The following is a 25,786-nucleotide window of genomic DNA, read 5'->3' as shown; positions in this document are numbered from 1 at the left end:
CCTCAGTTTGTTCTCAGTTTTTAAGAGTCTCTTATTCTTTGGCTCTCTCCCACTCTAACCTCTTTTTTTTTTTCTTCCTCTCCCCCATGGGTTTCTGTTAAGTTTCTCAGGATCCACGTAAGAGTGAAACCATATGGTATCTGTCTTTCTCTGTATGGCTTATTTCACTTAGCATCACACTCTCCAGTTCCATCCACGTTGCTACAAAAGGCCATATTTCATTCTTTCTCATTGCCACGTAGTATTCCATTGTGTATATAAACCACAATTTCTTTATCCATTCATCAGTTGATGGACATTTAGGCTCTTTCCATAATTTGGCTATTGTTGAGAGTGCTGCTATAAACATTGGGGTACAAGTGCCCCTATGCATCAGTACTCCTGTATCCCTTGGGTAAATTCCTAGCAGTGCTATTGCTGGGTCATAGGGTGGGTCTATTTTTAATTTTTCGAGGAACCTCCACACTGTTTTCCAGAGAGGCTGCACCAGTTTGCATTCCCACCAACAGTGCAAGAGGGTTCCCGTTTCTCCACATGCTCTCCAGCATCTATAGTCTCCTGATTGGTTCATTTTGGCCACTCTGACTGGCATGAGGTGATATCTGAGTGTGGTTTTGATTTGTATTTCCCTGATGAGGAGCGACTTAAGTTGTGTTTAAAGAGAATCTTTGAATTGTTAATTCGGGTAGTACTCATTCTTTGCACAGGTTCCTACTTGGTGTGTGACACTGGGCTTAAGTGCCGGGTGGCATCCAAAGAGGATAAAAAAGGTCTTGGTCCTCCAGGAGGTTTCAAACTAGCAGTATGAAAAAGGACATGCGCATAATGAAGGGCTCAGAATACTTACAGGAGGGAAAGAAGCATGTATGGGGTGGGGATCAGGACGTACTTGGACAATTTCAGCCAGGAGGCAGTATTTGCACATCTTTAGTTGACAGCTGGGGCATACCGTACATATTAAAGATGCACTGGGTATAGCATTAAAGCAATTAGGAAAGGAAGAGTTTGGAAATCGTGGGAAAATTTTGGGATTTAGTTTAGTTTGATGAAAGGAGGTATTAAGAGAGTAATAAAAGGTCTAGCAGCAAAGGCAGGCTGGAGATACGCTGAGGCAATTGGATCTCATTTTGTGGAGGACACTAGATTTCTGAGCAGAGAAATAACGTGCAGGTATCGAAGAAGATGGATTATTAGTGGGAAGAGTGAGAGGTATATTCAAACATCATCCACAGTTCTTAATGTATAATTAAAATGTATTTTTTCATTTTTAAATTATAGAGAGTCTTTAAGAAAAATATGTCTAATAAGTCAGTCATCTTAGAAAATGCTTGTCAGATGGCTTCATGCCTTCTCGGTGGAAGAGGTAATTCCGGGGAAATCAGAAGGCAATCTCAGCAACTCTTCCACTTCTTCTTGCAAAGCCTCTGCTTTTTCGTGCAATAGCATCTGCAATAAAAAATCAAGGCATGAGACCAAAATATGCATTGCCAGAGAATTGTGAACATTTTTACCACCGTCTATTAGATACTTGAATCTTAATACATCAGCGATGTAGACATTAAAACTAATAATGAGACTGAAAAATAGCCACTTAAGAACAAGTGATTATAGTAAATGAAGCTGAGGCATTGAGTTAAAGCCATTTTAGCTGAGCACTGCATTTGGTACACCAAAAATAAAGGAGGTTTAAGACCCTCAAAGATTTGTTTTATTGAAGACCCAGCCACTTAAAAATTAACTTTTAATCTATAAAATGTAAGACAATTTTGCAAAAATTCAATTAGCTCTTGAAAATGTTATCCTTTATATATGCTTTTTATTATTCCTCAAAGTTTAGTATGCGATCTTTTAAAAACCTATCAGTGTTTCAAAGAAAAATTTTATTCAAGCTCCTAAAATTAACATGGCTAATTTCAAAAGAAACATAAAGAGCCAAGAAAGTAGTTCTAAACGTGGCGCATAGTAAACGTCAATGAATATTTGCTGAGTAATGATTTTCCCTCTTTCTTTTAAAAACCACAAGTAGGGGCGCCTGGCTGGCTCAGCCAGTAGAACGTGCAACTCTTGATCCTGGGGTTGTAAGTGGGTATAGAGATTGTTTAAAAAAAACAACCCAAAACCAAAACCCAAACAACAACTTTAAGAACAAAAGCCCAGAAATCGAGTGTTGGTATTTGTGCAGCTGGGTTTTGTGTATACTGGGGTGTAGTATTTGCATCACTTCTGTTACAAAAGTTTTATAATAAAAAGTTCCGCAAAATCACGTGGAGGAAAAAATCATACGACAAACCCACTCCAAGCGTGGCATTACATAGCATTATATACAGAAGAGATTAAAATGCAATCAGGTAAGCTTTCCAGTAGGTGAGGTAATGGTGACCACGTAAAACTAATCTCCCAATAGATCCTCTAAAAACGATACAGATCAACAAGACCAAGTAAACTGCCCAAAACTCACGGGTCATCATTACTAGAATACAGAGAACACCATCAGCTTCAAATTACTTGTAGTTAAAAATACCTGCCAATTTCCAGCAGAACCATTTTTTTTTACAATTTTTTTTTTTAGCTTATTTATTTTGAGAGAGAGAGAGAGCACGAGCAAGGGAGGGGCAGAGAGAGAGGGAGAGAGAGAGAATCTCAAGCAGGCTCCACAGTGTCAGTGTAGAGCCTGACGCAGGGTTTGAATTCACGAACTGTGAGATCATGACCTGAGCCAAAGTCAAGAGCCAGACGCTTAACTGACTAAGCCACCCAGGTGCCCCAGGAATCTGTCGGTGAAACTGTGCTCAAGGAACATCACCTGCACCTAGACTTGATTTAGAATATTAGACCTTGAGACTGAGTCTGATGCCATAAAGGAATAAATCTTGTAGGGATGAGTATATTTTGCATGTGAAAGAAACGTAAATTATCTGTGACCAGAGAGCAGACACTACAGATGACTGCAGATTATCTGGCACTCCCCTCATGTACAGGTGGGGTCTAATTCCTCTTCCTTTCAACCTGGACTGATCTTAATGGCCTTCTAGTAACAAACAATATACAGCAAAAGTGACACTCCACAACTTCTGAGGTTAGTTCAGAAGACGTCCTGCCTTTTCTGCCTTGATCTCTTGAAATGTTCACTCTCTGGACATTTCCTCTTGAAACTGAGCTGCCATGCTATAACAAAACGAAGCCTCATGGAAAGGCCATATGTAGCTGTTCCAGTTGAAAGCCCCAGATAACAGCCACTTTTCAACTGCCAGCCAAGTGAATGCGCCATCTTGGATTTCCAATTCAGTCAAGCCTTCAGATGACTACAGCCCCAGTCAAAATCTGACTGTAATTGCATGAGACTCCACATGCGAATCATGCTGTTAAACCTTTCCAGAATTAGGATTCTGGAAACATAAGCAAAATAAAATAGCTGTTTTAAGCCACTAAGTTTTTGAGAGAGAGACAGACACAGAGAGAGAGAGAGAGAGAACCAGTGGGGAAGGGACAGAGAGGGAGGGAGAGAGAGAATCCCAAGCAGACTCTGCACTGTCAGTGCAGAGCCTGATGTGGGGCTTGAACTCATGACCCTGAGATCATGGTTACTCAAGCTAGTTTCCAAGCAAGTTCAACAGCACACCCTTGGGAGTTTCCGGACAGTTTTGTCAGCATCCCAGCGGGCAGTTTCCTGCTTGCCAGCCTTGGCTGCAACACAACGAAGGAACTTATCTGCTGTCCAGTGAGCCACAGCCACACCCTCTCCAATGAAGTCTGAATCCCATCCCCAGGGGGTAGTGAGGGTGGACACGCTCCTCATGATTCCTTCCCATATTTGTTAAAGTTCTGTTTACCCCTAAGAAACCAACTAGTAATCTTTGTTACTAGTTACTAATTCTTTCTTTTAAACGTTCCTCTTCAAATTACTGTGTGGTTTCCGTTCCTAATAATTAGAGCCTGACAGATATACCCCCCAAAATAAGAAAGTCCAATAACGATGGGGACAGGTCAAAAAGACAAATTGGCCTACATCTAGAAAAGGGTAAGTAGGATAGTAAATCGCCTAAAACAAGATTATTTAATATGGATGAAAGAAACGGAAAAGAGAAACCTTTGGAGGCAAAGAGAGCTGTTTTCAAATATGTGAAAAACCACCATATGAACAAAGATAACAGAACAGTTCTAGAGGGTAGTACTTACAATGTAATGGTAGACATTGTAAGCAGGCAACATTTAGCCTCATTATCTTGAGATGCTTTTTGTAACACTACAAGTGTCCAAAAATAGAACTGCCTAATTTTTGAGGTTGTAAGCTCCATGCCAATGTAGGTGCTCAAAGTGGGAAGGCCAGATGTCGGGGATGCTGAGGAAAGGATTTCTGTGAAAAAAGATGAGGAGGCAGAACTCCGTGAGATCCAGCCTTCCTTGTACTTCAGTGAACTCTTGAGATTGTCTAATTTTCAGGAGGTCTTTTTCTCTTTTTAGGAAGCCTTGTATCATAACAGATGCAGTTTTTATCCACATATTGTGAGTATATGCCTTTGTGTCTTGTAGTTAGATGTTTTTGTTTTTATGTCCAAAGTATAAGGCGATAACACTACAAAATATCATGAAGGTTAAAAAAATGGTTTGTTTGCTTACCTTTGCTGATGAAACAATTTGCTTGGCCTGGCGTCTTGATAAATGATCGATTGTTCTTATTAGCACTTCAGGATTTGCATTAGCTAAGTGCGTTAGACTTTTATAACCTGCATTGTACAACTGTTTTGCTCGACCCTAAAAGGTATTACAAAAATCAGTAGGATCAGAATTTGGGATTAGGAAAAACAATTAAGTGTCTTGCTGAAGGGAAAAATTTCACATGCAAGAGACAGAAACAGATGAAGGTAATAAAGTAAATATGAAGAGATAACACAACAGAACCCTGAGAAATTTTAAAAGATGAATTTGGGTGGTTCCAAACTGCAAGATAGCTTTCTGTGTGGCTTAAGTCAACTGATGTGTGTTGCAACCAGGAATGAGAAACCCATTAAGGCACTCAGGTGAGGGGCACTGGTTCAGACTCCCCATCAACATGTTCTAGTCCAATAGCCTTAAAATGTGTTCACCATCTACTCAGGGGACCACTGGGGTGTGTGTGTGTGCGCACGCGCGTGTGTGTTCCCGAGCAGAAGAATGCTTCTGATTGAATAACAGAATAAGCTGAAACCAAGAGTTGGTTAAAAACACAGAGCTGAGAAACCAGCTGAGGATGCTTTCTTCTCACCCTCTTAGGAAATGGAAATCAGCCTTGTTGCCACCAAATCACCCCTTCCTGAAACAAGCATCTAGTCTAACCTGACAGAAGGTAATTCGTCATTAGAGTGGAGGAAGGGAGAGATGGCTAAGGACGAATGGAAGCACACATATACTTGGGGAGTATCAGTTTTAGCCCTACTGTTACTCTATTTTCACAAATGTGATTTTTCATCAGGGCTGCTGCCAGATTAACAGTGGATTTCTGGGAGGCCATGGCAGCAATTTATTTAAAAAGAAAAACAATCAACTCTCATGGCAAATGAGGAATAAGTCCGTTATTATGACTTACCTCATGATAACACTTCACAAAAGAGTAAAATCTGATTTTCCTGTTAGTTGAAATCATCCCAGTTGGGAAACTGGGATGGGAAGCTACTAACCTCTAAAACTCCAGTCACTTCCATGAGGGGAATGAGCTCTGCCTTTACACAGTAAGTCAACTTCTTGGTAAGTTCTACCAAAAGGGCTTTATAAACCCAAAACTCCTCAAGTTCCTGCAGAACACAAAGAAACATACAGAATTAATTTAAATCTGGCAAGTTATTTCGAAGTTTGGTTGGTGTGGTAATGGGCTCAGAGAGGATGTTTCCTTATGTAAGTTCTGAAACTTGGGGTAAGCCGGAGATGAACAATAATTCCAGGCAAAATTATTCTAAAGAAACACTGCAGAGACAGAGGAATCTGATGAAGTGATTTTGGGATGAGGAAGAAGATTAAAAACTGAAAAATAGGTCAGTAAGAAGAGTTCTGTTCACTTTTATCAAAACACCAGCGAGTGAATGGATAGTTTTTCTTTCCCAAATGACTAAAAACAATTCCCACCTCTGGGAATTTATCCTGTAGACAGAATATTACATGTGGAAGAATTCTGATGCAAGATGCAGCAATATTTAAAGCAGCAAAAATATCAGAAGCAATATTTAAGACAATAAAAATAATGGAAACCCTGGGTCAATAACTGTTAAAGCTGGGTGGGTATTTATTACATTGTCTAATTTTATGTTTGAGATTTTCTAGAATAGTTTTTTTTTAAAGGTCACTTTCTAACCTTGGAGGGTCATTGTGAGCACATGTGATACGTGGAACAGCATTAGCTGGCTATTTTGTGGTCCCTAGAAAAGCAGTCCATGCACTAAAGATGACACAGTGAAGAGAAGAAAACCTTGGACAGAACTAGGATCCAGAAACCCTGGCACCGCCTTTGCTCTAGCTTTCCTGTTACATTTGATAATCTTTTTTCCTCACTAAACTTTATTGGGCTTTCCCATTACTTGTAGCTAAAGGTGCCTTAGCTAATACTATTGATTTTATACTACTTACGTAACTTTTTAAAAAGAAAAAAAAAAAAAACACTTTAAAATACTGAAAATACACTCATGAGAGCACAAGTTGTCGGGTAGATTGTTTCCAGGATCAAACATCCAATTATAGTTGTTTTTCAAGTTCAATGTATAGATTCTTTTACTCGAACACTTCTATGCAGCTGAAGTCCTTATAGTCCTAAGTAAACTAAGGATGGAATATTAGGGGAAGTGCCTTTATATACGAAGAACAACAAACATAGAAAACTCAAGAAAACATATTTTAAAGGCTAGCCTCTCCTTATTACCCATAGTTTTTGTCTATAGCTTAGCTAGCATGTGATTAGAGAATGTGAGCTAATATCTAAAACTCAGCATAAGTAGGAGATATTTAGAAATGTGAATTTGCTAAAATAATTATCATTCACCCCAAAGTCAAGTATTTTGGATTATTTACTCATTAGTACGTATTATAGAGTTAATTGCCATTATACATACACAGAATATGGGGATTTAAGATGGGGAAAGTGAAGATTTTAAATTTAAAAATAAAATTCATGGGGCAGCTGATTGGCTTAATCGGTTAAGTGTCTGACACTTGATTTGGCTCAGATCACAATCTCATGGTTCATGAATTCAGTCCCTGCATCGGGCTGTGTGCTCATGGTGTGGAGCCTGCTTGGGATTCTCTCTCCCTCCCTCTCTGTCCCTCCCCCAATCACTCTCATGCTCTCTCTTTCTCTCTCAAAATAATAAACGTAAAAAAAAACCCATAACATATATACTTTAAAAAATAAATAAAATTCATGGGAGGAAAATGTTTTTAAAAAATTGAGTATAGGAACAAATATGGAAAGGATTATTACACTGCTCAATTAGAAGAAATTTAAATGAGCAAAAAAAGGCTTATATTATAAATTCATCAAAAAAATTATCCAAGAAGAAAAATCTGATAAGCTTTGTTGTGTTATTTAAGGACACTCTGAAAGCTTCTTTTAGGAAAGTCACCCAAATGCATATGGCCAAAATAGCTTTCTTCTTGAATTATCTTATAAACTAAACACTTGACATAGAAACCTAAAGCAGCTGCCAAATGCTGGAATCAAAAATGACAAAATACTATGGAAATCAAGAGAGCATGGTCCCACAGAGTCACAAAGTAGCTGCCGGATGTTGGTAACACACTAATGAAATACTTTACATGGTTATCACTCATGAGAAGGATTCTCCCACAGATTCTACATCAATGGAGAAATGTTGTTTTAAAAGTTGATTTCAAATACTTGTAACTATTAAAAAAATTTTTTTTAATGTTTATTTTTATTTTTTGAGAGAGAGAGAGAGAGACAGAGAGTGAGTGTGAGTGGGGGAGAAGCAGAGATAGAGGGAGCCACAGAATCCAAAGCAGGCTCCAGGCTGTAAGTTGTGAGCACAGTGTGAGGCAGGGCTCAAACTCACAGACTGTGAGATCATGACCTGAGCCGAAGCAGACGCTTAACCAACTGAGTCACCGAGCACCCCTTTAACTTTTTTTAAGTTTATTTATTTATTTTGACAGACAGAGAGACAGAGCAATTGGGGGAGGGGCAGAGAGAGAGGAAGAGAGAGAAAATCCCAGGCAGGCTCTGCGTTGTTAGAGCAGAGCCCTACATGGGGCTCGAACCCACAAACTGTAAGATCATGACCTGAGCCGAAACCAAGAGTCAGATGCTCAACCCAATGAGCCACCCAAGCGCCCCCAAATACTTGTAACTATTAACAGCGGTTCTAAGAGTAGGGATAACTAGGTGCTTTCTACTTGTTCACTATATATTTTAGTTGATTTTGTCATTTTTGTATCTTTACTATAAGCTAGTATATATAGTACTTTTTAAGCAGATAAAAACAAGTATAGGTCAACAATGAGAAAATAATGACTAAATGGTTTATGAGTTTGGTAGCAGTTAAAACAAAAAGATGCACAAAGCATGTGTCATCTGTTTAATGGAATTACCTCACAGAAATGTAGCACACAAGAGGAGAACGTGGCAGCTCCAGTAAGAAGACTCTGTATATATCCTCGAGGCATGTTAAATTTTTCAGACACACTCCAAATGTTGGTCTCTTTGAGCAGGGCATAAAGAACAAAAGACAGGTATAGTCTGTTGACAATGTCCTTGTCCACCTTCTAGAAAGACACAATCAAATACATTTATGTACTGGACCTGCTAAAAATGTACATTATATTGAAATTGGACAAAGGTAATGGGAATGAAGTTACACTACAGGAAAGTAAGAATAGAATGATTCCACAGAAATAAAACTAAGTTCTAACATATGTACTTTATAGTAATTCAAATTACCATTTTTCCATGTATAAAAAAAAGAAATGTGCCAAATTATTTCCAATTTAAACTTCCTTCTACAGGGAAGCTGGAGTGGGCTGGATTGTGTTTGTTCCCCCCCCCCCTCCAAAGATATGTTTAAGTCCTAACCTGTGGTACCTGTGAATGTGATGTTATTCGGAAATAGGATGTTTGCAGATGTAATTAGTTAAAGATCTTGAGATGAAATCATCCTGGATTTACGGTAGACTACCTTTGGGGCTTTGTATTCAATGACTGGTGTCTTTATAAAGAGGAGTGGACACAGAGTGACACAGACAAGAAGGCAATGTGAAGATGGCACTGTCCAACGGAGACACTGGGTGGGGGGATGCGTTTACAAGCCAAGGGATGCCACAGATTGCCAGCAACCACCAAAAGCTAGGAGACAGGAAAGATGTTTTCTTCCTCAGTGCCTCCAGAAGGAGCCATCTTGATTTCAGATGTCTGGCTTCCTGAACTGTGAGAGAATAAATTTCTCTTGTTTTAACACACTGAGTTTGTGCTAATTGTTACAGTAGCCCTAGGAAAAAAAGTACAGGAAGGGAAGGAGTTGGGAAGGCTTTTACATTTACTGTGCTATTTGTAGGTTGTATGTAAGTGTGAATGTGATTAGACAAATGCATTTATTTAGAAAGGTATGTTAGGGGCGCCTGGGTGGCTCGGTCGGTTGAGCGTCCGACTTCGGCTCAGGTCACGATCTCACGGTCCGTGAGTTCGAGCCCCGCGTCGGGCTCTGGGCTGACGGCTCAGAGCCTGGAGCCTGCTTCCGATTCTGTGTCTTCCTCTCTCTCTGCCCCTCCCCTGTTCATGCTCTGTCTCTCTCTGTCTCAAAAATAAATAAACGTTAAAAAAAAAAAAAAAAAAGGTATGTTAATAAGTTGCCCACATTGTAAACTAAGAGTAAATGTTGGATTCTATGATTTCCACATGGTTATGATAATTAATGTTTCCAAAGTTAAAACACTGGCAGAGAAAAACGCCTCCTATAGTTGACAATTTGTGTACCTGCTTTTGCCTATGGTGTCTAGGGACCAGTTCATGTGTAAAGTATTTCATAGTCAATATCAAGCTACCTTAGAAACTGAGTAGCTCATGCTTAAAATCAGAGTAAAGAAAGGATGAACTTGAGAGAGAAAAAGTCAGTATAAAATATAAAATGATATCCTCTATGATAAAAGAATGTTTGGGATGAGAATTTAGGGTGGCATATCGAAGGCTGCATGAATTACAGATTCTGCATGTTGATACTGGATCACCTTTTAAAAAGCATTAAGCTGAAAAATCATGATAGCTGAATTGCCAGTAGGGAGAGATTGCTTTTTAATTTCCAATTTTAGTGCACCTTCATTATTAACTATAATTTGAGTCAAAGTAGATTTTGCTTAGAATGGATTTTCTAAGCCAAGAAAAGTGATATAATTATATTACACGGTAAGATAAGATGTTTTATGCCAATTTCAAGATCTTTTACAAGAAATGTGTAAAGAAAAGTGGAGATGTCATTTTCAATGTGGAGAAATAAAGTCGATTTTAAGTAAATATGTTCTCTAGAATTTAAATCAACTGAACATTTATTGACTATGTTTCATTAAAATGCAACAAAAATAAATTCTGATTTAAGTTTTAAAAGATGTATTATTCTAATAGGATTTTGTAAATGTTTATTATTTGGTAATGAGTTCTAAATTAATATGATTTTGTTTTCATTTTATATTTTAAAGTTGGATATAAAAGGTTTGTTTTAAGAAATATTTTTATTTAACATTTTAAACATTTAAAACAATGCAGCTATTTCTGAGGTAAAAGACCCAATCAAAATACTGGGATAACATGAACACTGAAACATATATTTATTTGGGATTTTTCTTGTTTCTTGAATAGGCCTGGATTGCAATGTATTTTCCTCTCAGGACTGCCTTCGCTGCATCCCAAAGTGTTTGGATTGTTGTATTTTCATTTTCGTTTGTTTCCATATATTTTTTAATTTCTTCTCTAATTGCCTGGTTGACCCACTCATTCTTTGGTAGGGTGTTCTTTAACCTCCATGCTTTTGGAGGTTTTCCAGACTTTTTCCTGTGGTTGATTTCAAGCTTCATAGCATTGTGGTCTGAAAGTATGCATGGTATGATTTTAATTCTTGTATACTTATGAAGGGCTGTTTTGTGACCCAGTATATGATCTATCTTGGAGAATGTTCCATGTGCACTCGAGAAGAAAGTATATTCTGTTGCTTTGGGATGCAGAGTTCTAAATATATCTGTCACGTCCATCTGATCCAATGTGTCATTCAGGGCCCTTGTTTCTTTATTGACCATGTGTCTAGATGATATATCCATCTCTGTAAGTGGAGTGTTAAAGTCCCCTGCAATTACCACATTCTTATCAATAAGGTTGCTTATGTTTATGAGTTATTGTTTTATATATTTGGGGGCTCCGGTATTCGGCGCATAGACATTTATAATTGTTAGCTCTTCCTGGTGGATAGACCCTGTAATTATTATATAATGCCCTTCTTCATCTCTTGTTACAGCCTTTAATTTAAAGTCTAGTTTGTCTGATATAAGTATGGCTACTCCAGCTTTCTTTTGGCTTCCAGTAGCATGATAAATAGTTCTCCATCCCCTGAAACATATATTTATAATTTTATGATATAGCAGTACCTGAGACAGGGCATCAGTTAATTCAAATGTAAGTGAACACCACTTTCACTTTGCAAAATATAATTAGTAATATTTATGTAAATTCAAAGATATAGGGGGAAATGGTAGGTAAGATAATTAGATTTCAATAAAGATTGGATTACGAGAAAAAATGAAAAATGAAAAAAAGTATATTATACGGTGGAAAATGATATTAACTTAAGGAATTTGAAGGTATATTTGCCAGAGAATCATTTCCATTCCTCTTAAAGTTAGTGTATTAGACACTTGCTTCATATGTGTTGACTAAACTTCAAAACCCCAAAATATAAGATATTGCACAAAAAGTATTAACTTATCCACTTCAACCTTCTACAGAAGATACTTCAAGTACTAGACTGGGAGTTCTTCAAGGACAACAAACAACAATAACAAAAACCTCAAACCCATCCTGTCTTAGAAGCCCTGACACCAAGCAGAAGGCCTAATAAAAAGTTTCTAGGGGTGTATAAAAAAAAAAAAAGTTTCTAGAGGGGCACGTGGCTGGCTCAGTCAGTAGAGTGTTTGATTCTTGATCTCGGGGTTGTTGAGTTTGAGCCCCATGCTAGGCGTAGAGATTATTTAAAAAAAAAAAAAAAGCTTCTAGAAAATACCTTTTTCTCCCTTGAACTGAACTTATTTCAGGATTATATACTATGATAAAAACATTTTATAAGTATTTTACAATTTTTATAATGTAAGGCATCAGTAGCTTAAGAAAAATAAGGCTTACTTTCTCCTATGACAAGAAGCTTATATGTGCATGACAGTGTTTCAGAAATACAAAGGTACACCCACAAAAAAAGAACATCACATCATCCAAAAATAAATACTATTTTTAAAAAATGCCCAAATTTCTGGTCCTGAGAATGTTTTAAAAAATAAACTGGGAATTATATTAACTTAAAGAAAAAAAACATGAAACAAAAAGATCAAATCAACAAAAGAGATGATATAACAGCATTAATTTTGTTAAATCAACTTATTTAGGAAGAGAAAAAAAAACTATGGTACCTTCCTTATAGCTTGACCTGATGCTTTCTTCCCAATAAAGTTTTCAGAGACTCCAAGAAGAGCAGCTACATTTTGTTCTGCTGGACTGAGCTGGCTAAACTACATTAAAAAAGAGTAAACATAGAGAAAAATCAAACTGTAACTTTTAAAAATCCACCATTTGAACCAAATCCAGTACTTCCTGTGATATTACATTGTCATGGTTTTAAAGGATAGGAAGAAACGACACAAATTTTATTAACACATATTTCAAGCTCAAAAAACGTTATTAAAATATAACATATATTAGTAGAACATTTGAAGACAGAGTCACAAGCACTATGACCATGGACTACGGTTTCCATGGACTATGTGGTTATGTTTAATACTGAGATGTTTGGGGGAGAGAGAGAAGAGAGTTAAGCTTTTGAAAGTAAATGCATTGTATAGTACCACTTAAAAAAACTTAGTTACAGGATGCATGGGTGGTTCAGTGGCTTAAGTGCCAGACTCTTGATTTTGGCTCAGGTCAGGATCTCATGGTTTGGGAGATTGAGCCCCACGTCCGGCTCTGTGCTGACAGCGAGAGGCCTGCTTGTGAGTCTCTTTCTCCCTGTCTCTCTGCCCCTCCCCTGCTCATGAGCGTGTGCCCTCACTCTCTCAAAATAAGTAAACATCAAAAAAAACCAAACAAACAAACAAACAAAAAACCACAACTTAGTTACAATTTAAAAATATGACATTAAAAAGAAAGTTAATTTCCTGCAATTAAAAGCCACATACTGCCTCTGCCTCATACATGTTCATGTCTCTGCCCTGTTATAGTAGAATCGTAACAAACCATACTCGACCACCTGGTTTTGTGACAAGCAGGATCAGTTCCACCTTGCTATTGGTGATAAAACTGACATTCCTTCTCAGGTGTTAACATCACTGGACCCATCATGCTTGGCTCTGATAGAGCTGTCATATAGTTAAACTCTCAAAAAACAACTTTCACAATTTTCTTCACATTCTAGGCATTATAAAATGGAGTGGTCACCAAATCATAACGATAACTATCTTTGGGGAATGGGACCAGGGATGATCTTCTTTTCTTTTTTGGACGTTTCTTTATTTTTTCTATAATGAACATGTTCATATTTAACAGAAAAGTACTATTTAAGTTAAATAAACCAAAAATGCTATGGCCATATTACTATTTTAAAAACTGAAACATGAAAGGCCCAATTTCATATATATTTTAGCAGAGAAAAAAAAGTGAATAATCACTTAACAAAAATTACATCGTCATTAATAAATAAAATAGTCTATATTGAAGAACCTTGTATTCTCACCTGCCTGAAGTATATCATCCAGTCTGGGTCACACTGAGAAGCCATATCATAGGGAGTTGTTAGGTAAATTAGGTGAAGAAGGCTTTCCAGTACAAGTCCTTCGAGACCTTTCTTCAAGTCTCTGTAGAGAACGTCACAATAAGCCAAATCTATAGTTCCTAAAAGAAAGATACACACATTTATATCTCATTGCCAAAGAGGAAAAAGGTAAATTTTAAAAAGGTCTTATTTAGAAGTTACCTAAATGTAGCAAAACGTCTTTAAAATCTCTTTAAAAAATGTTTTTTGAGTCCAGTATAGTAACTGTGTTATATTAGTTTCAGGGGTACAATGTAGTGATTCAACAATTCTATATATTACTCGGTGTTCATCATGATGAGTGTACTCTTAATCCCCTTCACCTGTTTCACCCATCTGCCCCACCAAAACCGCTTCTTAACTAATTCAGCACATTTGGAGGTCATTTTGATTGTATATACCAACATTTAACAAGTACATACCAACTACTCTGTTTTTGGAAATCTAACCCAGAGAAACATTTCCACACATACCAAAAATACATACATGGAAATGCACACTGCAGCTTTGTTTATAATTGAGAAAAATAAAAAACAGTGCAAATGTCCGTCAACAGGAGAATGGCTAATTAAATTACAGAATTCACAGTATGAATGATTACAGTAGAAAAAGAAAAATGAGGTATATTTAAAGGGACTGACATGTTAAGATTCTCCTAATATTTTAAGTGAGAAAAGCAATTGCCAAAAAATGCTTCCAGCTATGATTTCATTCTTAAAAATAAAATATAAAATAATATGTAAATTATATGCATAAACAGATGCATAAAATAATCTATACACATGTACACACACACACACACACACACACATATATACACATACACATATTAATCTATATATAAGATAATACATGGAAGGATACACATCAAATTATTAACAGTGGTTGCCCCTGGGAGAGTGGAAATGGGTCAGGAGAATGGGATTTTCCTTTACATAATTCTAAGTTCTAAGGATTTTTTTAAACAATAGAAATGTATTATTTTTCATTAAGTAAATTATGATGTAGCCATTAAGAAAAAACTATTCACTGTCATACCATGGAATAATTTCCAAGATATTATATTAAGCAAAAAAAGCAAATTCTGGAATACAAATGATTGTTTATTTAAAAGCAAAAGCTTAAGAAAATCTTAAATTTGTATATATGTATATATTATGTTTTGAAATGAAATGTACAGAAAATGTCTGAAAAGACATACACCAAATTGCTATTCTTGGTAGGATATTCAGATTTGTATGATTGCTAGGGGAGAGGGGTATGAAAGGGGGATGACCATCTTTTCCCTCAAATACTTCTGCAGTACCCTAAATTACTTGTAATTCAACTTTTTATTTACTAAAAAAACTTTTTTTAAAAGTCAGCTCTACCTGCAAGAACTCATGACCCCAAGATCAAGAGTCGCATGTTCTACCAACTGAGCCAGACAGGCTCCCATATTTTTCAACTTTTAAAAGCTAAAGTAGTTTGACAGTTTATAAACTTAATGTTATTAATATGAACTTACAATTCCAATTTAAAGAAACAGAATGATGTAATTTCTATTTTTTTTCCCAGCACATTTCGTCAGAAAGTTAGGGAAACTCTTACCCTTAAAAGAAGCTCGTCCCAGTTTTGTAATATGAAAACTATGTTGGAACTCTTCTTCAGACTTATCCGTAGTGTCTTTTTGTAGGAGTCCTTTTTCTGTCAGGTATCTAAGTGATTCCACAGTTATTTCCCACAGGCTTTTTCCTTTCAACAAAATTTTTTGCTGAACACCAAAAAATGTACCATTCATAAAGTGATAGATGTCATCAAGATTTGTTGCAATCTGAAACAATTCAGGACATCATTGGGACATTGTCCTTAATTCAAGGCATCATTTTGAATGCATGTTAATCTCCATACCTCAAAATTATTGAAATAAATTATATAAAGTCAACATACTTACATATATAAAGATAATTTTATAGTGGGATTTTTAAATTAACATGAAACAAGTTAAAGAAGTATCATATTCATACTTTTTATGAAAATCTACAGTTTTCATTAAAAAACTGCTCAGATTTTTGAATAATTTTTCACAGTAATCTCCAAAGCTGTGCTCTCTGTTTACTCTCCAGCCAATTATCCCAAATTCCCACTCAACCTCCTTCAGAAATCCCTTCACCTCTTCCTTTCAAGCCACCTGTGAAAGCATTCTTTAGCAATAAAAATTGTATTAAAACACACACACACACACACACACACACACACACACACACACACACACGTAAAACACAACTGAAAGTCTCCTCTGAAACAGGATCAGGCAATACTTCCAACATATCACCTAAAAATAAACAGTTTTCTCTTTTTGTCTCTCTTACCCCTGCTCTTTTGCTGCCTGTCTCTCCTCCCCCTTGTAGTCACTATTTAAAATCTATAATGGCAATTATAAGTAATACTTAACCCTCCATTTGGTATTCAGATGTAGAGCTGATGCTAAATTAGAATAATATTATATTAGCCAATTTCAATGAAATCAGCATATTATACTAAAATATAGTCAATCAATAAGCATATTTTTCTCACAATTCTGGTGATAGTTTCAATTGGAAAACTTTAGTTATTTCATAGTAAACCAATATGAGGGTTAACAAAAAAATATGAGGCACAGACATTTCCTATTGCTTTTCTTCCTTTTAATAAAACTCATTCTTTTTTTTTTAAACATTTATTTATTTGGGAGGGGGCAGAAAGAGAGGGAGAAAGATAATCCCAAGCAGGCTCTGTACTGTCAGTGCAGAGCCCAATGGGGGGCTTGAACCCACAGACCATGAGATCATGACCTGAGCCAAAATGAAGAGTCTGACGCCCAACCGACTGAGGCACCCAACCACCCCTTAATAAAATTCATTCTTAATATAGTATTCAATTAAGCCAAAACTGCAGTTTTAAGATATTCAAAACTGATACTCAGTTTGTAGATTATTACTTAATTCAAAGGTATGCAGGAATCAGAGATAAAACATACTGTGATATGGCTGTGATAAATAAATGATACCTAGAGGCTCCCTGAATGCGATGGCCCAACCACTGTTATGTCGTCTCATTAATTCCTGGAGTTTCCTTCTCTTCCACTAAAGCATGGATCTAGTCTCTCCAGGGCTGCTCATCTGTACCTTCCTGTACCTGCTGCCCAAGTCACAGACCTTGCCCTTCTTGCCTCTCACCCCTCTTCTACCTGGTTGTTCCTGTCCAGAGGACTTGATTTCTGCTTCAATTCCAACTCTAAAGGTTTTCCTGTTCTCTGCCTTCTTTCACAACTGGAGCCCTGTTGTGAACCCCTTCCCCAAGGTGTAAGAGGACCCCTGATGACCTGTCCCTCTCACGACTGGGTCCAGTTTCTTGAGTTCTGCCTCTTATGGGCAGGCGTGGAACAACAGCTGCCTACCTGCTAGTCTCCTGAACCAACTGCTGCCTGGACTTCTTGCTGCTGTACTCCAGCTGTTAAAACAGAATTTAAACGCAACTGTTGTTCCTGGTAGATCTTGCATTGCCAGGCCCATAAAACCACACCCTTGTGGCCAAGTCAGGTCTCCCAGTCTCCCTGTTACCTGAGTGTGCTTGTCTTAAGTGAAGTCCCAACTCCCTCCCAATTTCACTGCTTTTTGCTGAGTCCTAACTCATATACGTATTTGTCAGGGTATGTATTATGAATATTTCCTCCATGCTTTTCATTTTTTAGCAGTGTCTTTTGAAGATAATTTAAAAAATTATGATGAAGTCTATTTCATTCATTTTTTTCTCTTCATGGTTTATGTTTTTTGTTTCCTCATAAGAAATCTTAACCCAAGGTAACAAACAAACAATTTACTCCTATATGTTCTTCTAGGAGTTATATTTTAGCTTTTATTTAGGTCTATGATCCACTTTGAGTTCATTATTTTGGACAAAATTAGAGTGAGGTAAGAGTAAAGGTTATTTTGTTGTTGTTGTTCTATGCAGATATCTTGTCAGTACAGCACCATTTGTTGAAAAAAAAACTATCCTTTGTCCATTTAAATATCTTGGCACCTTTTGTTAAAAACTGATCATATATGAGGAATGCCTGGCTGGCTCCGTTGGTAGAGCATCGACTCTTGATCTTGAGGTCCTGAGTTCAAGTCCCAGTTGGGTATAGAGATTACTTAAAAAAAAAATTTGATCATATATGTGTGGGCCTAATTCTGGACTTACTAGTCTATTGTTCTATATGATCCTTGCACCAATATCACACTGTCTTGATTACTGAAGCTTTATAGTAAATCTTGAAGTAGTATGAACACTTGTTTTTTCACAAAATTAAATTTTGGCTATTCCACTCCTTGCATTCCCAAATAAATTCTATCAGCCTTCAATTTCCACAAACAAGCTTGTTGAGATTTTGACTGGGATTGCACTAAATTTATAGACTTTGGGATGTAACATCTGATCAAAACTGAAAATTCCAATTCTTGAATATGGTACCTCTCTCTATTTATTTAGGTCTTGTTTAATTTCTCTCAGCAGTTTTACAGTTTTGAGTATATAGGTCTCACACACAGTAGTTAAATTTATCCCTAAGTGTTGCATGTTTTGGATGCTGTTGTAAATGGAGTTGTTTTTCCAATTATTTGTAGTGAGTATACAGATACGATTGAGTTTTGTACACTGACTTTGTATCCTATGACACTGCTGACTACACTCTAGCTTTTTTTGTACATTCCTTTGGGTTTTTCTTGAACCTACTATCAGCAAATAAGACAGTTTTACTTCTTGCTTTCTAATCTATGTACCCTTGTGTTTCTTCCTGTCTTGTACTGGCTATGATTTCTGATATATCCTGAAAAGCAGTGTGAAAGTAGACCTTTTTTTTTTTCTTTTCTGATCTTAGAGGGAAAAATATGTAGTCTTTCACCATTAAGTGTGACGTTACCAGCAGTGGTTTTTTTTTGTTGTTGTTGTTTTGTTTTGTTTTTAAATAAACACCCTTTATTGAGTTGATGATGTTCTCTTCTAATTTGCTGAGTTTTTATCATGAGTGGGTGTTGAATTCTGTCAAAAAAGTAATAACATTGAATTTTGAATGTTAAACAACTTTGCAATACTGGAATAAACTCTGATTGTGTTGCTGTATTACTAATACCTTGATAAGGATTTTTATTATCTATTTTTACTATAGATATGTAGTTTTCTCTTCTTGTAATATCTTTGTCTGGTTTTGGTATCAGGGTAATGCTGATCTCAAAAGATGAGATGAGCAGTGTTCCCTCTTCCTCTACTTTCTGGAAGAATATATGTATGATTGGTATTATTTCTTCCTTAAATGTTTGATAGAGTTTACCAGTGAAGTCAGTTGAGCCTGGAATTTTCTTTGTGGTAAGTTTTAAGTTGTAAATTCAATTTCTTTAATAGATATAGGACTATTTAGACTTTCTGCTGCTACTTCAGTCAATTTCAAAAATTGTGTCTTCCAAGAATTTTCCCATTTCATTTAAATAATTGAACTCATTTTTCAGCATTCAAGGATACAATTATTTCAGGATTATTCATTACTATTCTTTTAATATCTCTAGGATCTTTAGTGATGACCCTCCTTTCATTACTGATATTGGTAATTTATGTGTTCTCTCTTTTCCCTCTGTTATCAAATCAGTCAATAATCTTACTGATCGTTTCAGAGAGCTAGCTTGTGTTTTCATTATTTTTATTCTCTAGTTTGTCTATTTTTTATTTCATTTTTGCTTTTACTAATTATTTCCTTCTTTCTACTTGGGCTTTTTTCCCCCCACGTTCCTAAAGTAAAACTTAGAACCTGAATTTAGATTTTTCTTATATTCTAATAAGCATCTAAAGTTATAAATGTCCTTTTCAGCACTTCTTTGGCTTCATGCCACTAATTTTGGTATATCTGTTTCCATTTTCATTCCATCGTAAATATTTTCTAATTTCCCTTGGAATTTCTACTTTGACCACTGGTCAAGTGTGCTATTTAATCTCCAAATATTTAGGAAATTCCCTGTTATCCTTCTATTATTGCTGGTATACTATAATTGCTTTCATTAGACACAATACTATATTGGATTTCAATCCTTTTAAATGTATTGAGACTTGTCTATGATCTCAGAATATGGTCTACATTGGTGAAATATTTCCCATGCACTTGAGAAATATTTCACACACACACACACACACACACACAATGGTACACTGGAAAGAGTACAGGCCAGCATGGCAGGAAACTAAATTATAGTCCCATCTAAACCATAATTCACTGAATGATCTTAGACTACTCACCAGTTTTCTGAGTCTGTTACCTTATCTAATATATAAATGGAATAAGACTTGATGATCTTTATGATCTCTTCCTCCTTTACTAATTCCTTAGCAACCTCCCTATTGTAAGGATTTATTACATTATACATGGATTACTACAATTACTTTTAAACAAGTCTTGCAATACTTCTGCATGCTATTATCCCCATTTTACAGATAAGGCAACTGAGCGAGGTTTACGAGAGAGCTGATACCTTACCCAGGGTAATAAGAGACAGAGTTGGGACTGGGACACAGGTATGTGTGATATCAGAGTTCTTGCTCTCAACCACCACACTTTACTAATGCTCCACTGATATGTGACAGTGTCACAACTCTTTAGGCTACTATTTAAGCATGCTCTCATATCCTCCCCAATTTATAGCACACAATCTGGCCCAACTTTTCCCACCCAACCTTCACCTCTTCAGGATCTGTAGGCCTTCTCTAGAGCTACAGAATCTAGTCTGTTGACTGATACCCCACATCATCTTTAGCTTTCTCATCATTCATTCTATGTCAAGTACCTGGAATGGCTTATTCTTTCCCTCTGCTTGTCTACAACTTCTACAACTTCTTCTTTTTTTTTGAGAGAGAGAGAGCATGCGAGCAGGGGAGGAGCAGAGAGAGGGAGAGGAGAGAGGGAGAAAGTCTTAAGCAGGCTCCATGGTCAATGTGGAGCTTGATGTGGGGTTTGTGGGGCTTGTGGGGCTCAATCTCAGGACTGTGAGATCATGAGCTGAGCTAAAATTAAGAGTTGGATGCTTAGCCAACTGAGCCACCTAGGTGCCCTGACAACTTCTATCTCCTTCACTACCTAGCACTGATTTCTTTTCTTCCTTATAACCTTTCACTATTCTGAACTGCTAAGGGATATTATAATATTCCACTATTCATCTATAAGGTAATCAAAACTTATGGTTTTTTTTTTTATTAATTATCTTTTGTATGTTCACCCAAACTGTTTGGGCTAATAAAGATATACTGCATGATAGGTTAAGACCACTGGTTTTGTAGTTGAACAAAGCTGAATTCAAACCCTGGCTTTGCCTCTTTATGGCCATGTGCCCTTAGACACAAAGTTAAAATTTACTTACAAATAACCCTAAAAAAGAATTTTAACTCAAGAGTAACCCTAAAAGAGAGCTAATCTCTAAGAAAAGAAGTGTTTTCCTAGTGTGCCTTTTCTTTTTAAATTTGTTGTCTGATAAAGGCTATACTGATCTCACAAATGTTTATAATATCCTAGAATGATCACAGGACAACAGGTGAACCTTATTCCTCACAAAGGCAGAGATGATGGATTACCCCACATCAGGACCCATGTCTTTATGGCTTCTTATAATCCCCAGAGTCTCCAAAAAGTCTCTCACTTGTAATGATGCCCAGTTATGATTTGTTGATTTTTCATATTTCATACAACTCAAAGCATTAAAAATGCACATATAAATCTAGATTCAGATTTAGCATGTCAGGCTGTTCTTTTCCACATTAGATTAGAGGTTAGCATTTTTTTCTACTTTACAGTTCTCATAACTTTTAAATCTCTATTATCTCACATAACAGTAATAAGATTTAAAAATATTGAAAAATACCTTCAAACCAATTAAAGAGAGAAACAAAGTTTGGATTCCCTTAGTGAATTCTTGAACAAGATGGCTATAACAGTTTTCCAATGGTCTGCTTATTAACTCCAATACCTACAAAAGTTAAAGCAATATTATGTTTTGTGTTATTATAAAAAAATAAAGTGTTCTACATAAAATTTTCTATTTTGCATAGATCTGGTAGAAGTAGGGGGAATTTAAAGACATAAAAACAAACAAATAAGAATTTAGCAGGTGTTTTCATGAAAATGGAAGAAAGATAAATAGGAAAAATACTTTTTATTGCTTGTCTGAAATACAAAAGTATTCAAACTACTTGTTCTAGTTCTTAATCATAGAGGAGAAAGAAACACTATTTAAATAAATATTAATAAATTTTAATATTTTATAATATATTAATATTTGATATAATATTTAATATTATAAATATTAATAAAATTAATACATTTTAAAGGATGATATATATCATAAAAGAGCTACAACCAAAGACCAAAATGAGACAAAATGATTAACCACCAACTGGATTGATTATTACCTGTTGCTTGTCTTTTTCTTGCAGTATAAGGATACTCTCCCCAATAGAATCTATCCCAGCACGGCCAGCTCGGCCAATCATCTGTTTATATTGGTTCCTCTTTAAAAACTCCTTGGCAACATAGGGAGCTCTTAAAATAACTCTATGGAATTGATAATATTAATTAAAAGTGATACTCCATCTATGATAATAGCATCTATCTTTTAAATTCTGTATTATTTATCTGGTATTAAATTTAATGACATGTTAACTCAAACTAATAAGTGACTACTATTTACCAAGAACCTGTGATGCCTTAGATTCTTTATGTACATTATCAGTTAATTCTTACAAAATTATTGGTAATAATATTCTTTATTATTTTATTTTATCTTATTTTTTTACAAAGGGGCTAACTGAAACACAGACAAGCTAAGTGGATTACCTCAACCCACAAAACTAGTAATTACCAGAACTATGGTCTGAACATGTTGGCCTAGCTACAAAGCTTATGATCGTCACTAGAACAACAGTCTCCAAAGATTTTTGATTCTATACTTCATAAATGAAAAATCTGACCATGCACTATGAACATATGCCTGCTTATGTATGTATGTTTGTATGTATGTATGTATGTATGTATATATTTATATTACTGTCAACTATATAAAATTACAAGTTTCAACCATTTTTGATGTACAAACATGGTACTTTCAATCCTGCTCATGTATATAAAAGTCTGTAGCTAGTTTTCCTGCTCAAAAGTGAGAGGAAATCTGTCATTTATCTACTAACCAACCTACTCTTTTATTTATAAATCTCTATGGACAGCCAAGATTATAAACACTTGAAGAAAACTAAGGACATTAAAAAAAAAAAACAACACAAGAATATGCAGAAACAGGGAACAGAAAGAATTTTTAAAAATTCTAATCAGTATTCACAGAAAATTCTAGAGGGTATTATATTCACAATATGAGAACAGACTATTACAAATGAAGAGCAATAAGAGAAGATAGTTCTTGGAAATTAAGAAAAAATTTTAAATTCATTAAAAAATTCAAAGACGGACTTAATAATGAATGAACACAGTTAATGGGATACAATAAAAAACTGATCTTGTCACATAGAAGTAAAGTTGAAGAAATCACATAGCTCATATAGACTGAAAACTGTGTAAGAAAACTTGAGAGATTTGAAAGCCCAATCTACCAGGCTTCAACCCTGTCCAAGGGAAGTTACAAAAACAGAGAACAGAGATAATGGGAAAAAAGAAAAAGCCAAACAAAAAGTAAGATGAAGGCATAAAACTTTTTGGGGGGGGAAGGGGGGAGAGGGTGCAAGTGAGGCAGGGGCAGAGAGAGAGAGAATCCCACGAGGGGCAGAGAGAAAGAGAGAGAGAGAGAAGCGGGGCTCACCCGGGGCTCCTGTTTCTGTTTTTTTTTTTTTTAATTTGAATGGGGCTCTTGCTCACCTGATACAGCACGCATGCTCACCCAAAGCAGGGCATGAGCTCACCCGATGTGGGACTCGAACTCACCAACTGTGAGATCATGACCTGAGTCAAAGTCAGATGCTTAACGACTGAGCCACCAGGTGCCAGAGGCATAAAAGGCATAAAACTTTAGATTGAAAGCATTTTCCCAAGTGTAAGACGTATGAATAAAAAGTAGCTAAACTTGGATAGTTGGGATTAAGAATTAAATTTCCAGGGTTTCAAACCTTGGTTTTTGAAACTCATTTGTTGGTATGAAGTTGGGTACATTATTTAATTGTTCAGTGTCTCAGCTTTCTGTTCTATAAAATGTGGACAATAAAATATAACCTTCTTCACAGAGTTGTCATGAAGCTCTATTAAGTCAATGCATGTAAAGCTGTTATGACACAGGGGAGGGAGTGTAATAGCTGCAATTATAATTATACACTGTGATGAAATTTTAAGGTAACAGAGAAAAATCTAAGTTTCTGGAGAGGAAAAAACAAACCTATGCAAAAACAAAAATGGGCAACAGTGGCTCCTAAAAGACATGGAACAATACTACAAAGTCCCCAAAGGGAAAAAATTGAAACTAGAATTCTTTTCCTAGCAAGATGTTCAAGTGTGAAGCTAAAATAAAAATACCTTCAGCTATAAAAAGACTCAAAAATTTCTACCCCCCAATCTAGCATTTAAAAAATAATTGCTCAGCAGTCAGAGAAAGACAAATATCATATGACTTCACTCATATGAGGACTTTAAGACACAGGACAGATGAACATAAGGGAAGGGAAGCAAAAATAATATAAAAACATAGAGGGGGACAAAACATAAGAGACTATTAAGTATGGAGAACAAACAGAGGGTTACTGGAGGGGTTGTGGGACAGGCGATGGGCTACATGGGTGAGGGGCATTAGGGAATCTACTCCTGAAATCATTGTTGCACTATATGCTAACTAATTTGGATGTAAATTTAAAAAATAAAATTGAAAAACGAAGAAGATGAGAAGTCTGCCTGTAAGGAAAAATAAAAGAATGAAAGTAAAAGACAAGAAAGAAAGAAAGAAAGAAAGAAAGAAAGAAAGAAAGAAAGAAAGAAAGAAAGAAAGAAAAGAGAAAGAAAGAAAAAGAAAGAAAAAGAAAGAAAAATTACTCAGGAGGTGCCTGGGTGACTCAGTCAGTTAAGCATCCGACTTCGGCTCAGGTCACAATCTCATGGTTCATGAGTTTGAGCCCCTGCATCAGGCAGTGTGCTGACAGCTCAGAGTTTGGAGCCTGCTTTGGATTCTGTGTTTCCCTATCTCTCTGCTCCTCCCTAACTCACGTGTGTGCATGTGGATGTGCTCTCTCTTTCTCTCTCTCTCTCCCAAAAATAAATAAACATTAAAAAAAATATTACTCAGGGCACCTAGGTGGCTCAGTAGGTTAAGCATCAGGCTCTTGATTTCAGCTCAGGTCATAAAATCATGGTAGTGAGATTGAGCCCCACTTTGGGCCCAGCACTGACAGCGTGGAGCCTGCTTGGGATTCTCTATCTCTCTCTCTCTCTGCCCCTCCCCTGAACTCTCTCTCTCACTCAAAATAAATAAACTTAAAAAAAAATAACTACTCAATGATGGCAAAATTAAAAGTAAACCACAGAAGGAATATGTGAGTATGAGGTAGTGGTAAACAAAACACAAGTATAATTAATAGGATAGTTTAAATAATGATGGACTATAAGATGAAAGAAAATTAAAAATCTGAAACTAAAACTTTAGGAAGCTGCAACATACATGAGGCAGTATAGGAGAATATACAAATGCTAAGACTTGTTATGTTCAGGAGAGGACAAAGTTATTGATTAAATCTAAAATGGC

At 36.1% G+C, this 25,786-nt stretch overlaps 1 protein-coding gene across 7 annotated transcripts in view; it reads right to left on the bottom strand.

Moving 5' to 3' along the window:
- Positions 1-1,235: 1,235 nt before the first annotated feature.
- HELQ (helicase, POLQ like) overlaps positions 1,236-25,786 on the bottom strand; it is a 41,922-nt gene continuing 17,371 nt past the window's right edge. For 5 of the 7 annotated variants that reach the window (XM_042936016.1, XM_042936018.1, XM_042936020.1 and 2 more), the window contains 9 exons: positions 22,470-22,611; positions 21,923-22,027; positions 15,618-15,840; positions 13,950-14,107; positions 12,634-12,732; positions 8,569-8,742; positions 5,655-5,768; positions 4,618-4,752; positions 1,236-1,446 (listed from right to left, as the gene is read on the bottom strand). In XM_042936016.1, the coding sequence (XP_042791950.1) occupies positions 1,342-1,446; positions 4,618-4,752; positions 5,655-5,768; positions 8,569-8,742; positions 12,634-12,732; positions 13,950-14,107; positions 15,618-15,840; positions 21,923-22,027; positions 22,470-22,611 (1,255 nt within the window). In that variant the 3' untranslated portion in view covers positions 1,236-1,341. Of the gene's footprint in view, positions 1,447-4,176; positions 4,355-4,617; positions 4,753-5,654; positions 5,769-8,568; positions 8,743-12,633; positions 12,733-13,949; positions 14,108-15,617; positions 15,841-21,922; positions 22,028-22,469; positions 22,612-25,786 lie in introns of those variants that run through there. The other 2 variants (XR_006201850.1, XR_006201851.1) reach the window with 2 other exon arrangements.

Source organism: Panthera leo, chromosome B1 (genome assembly GCF_018350215.1).
Source record: "Panthera leo isolate Ple1 chromosome B1, P.leo_Ple1_pat1.1, whole genome shotgun sequence".
Classification (NCBI taxonomy): Eukaryota; Metazoa; Chordata; class Mammalia; order Carnivora; family Felidae; genus Panthera; species Panthera leo.
This window is presented reverse-complemented; position numbering and strand designations above follow the sequence as displayed.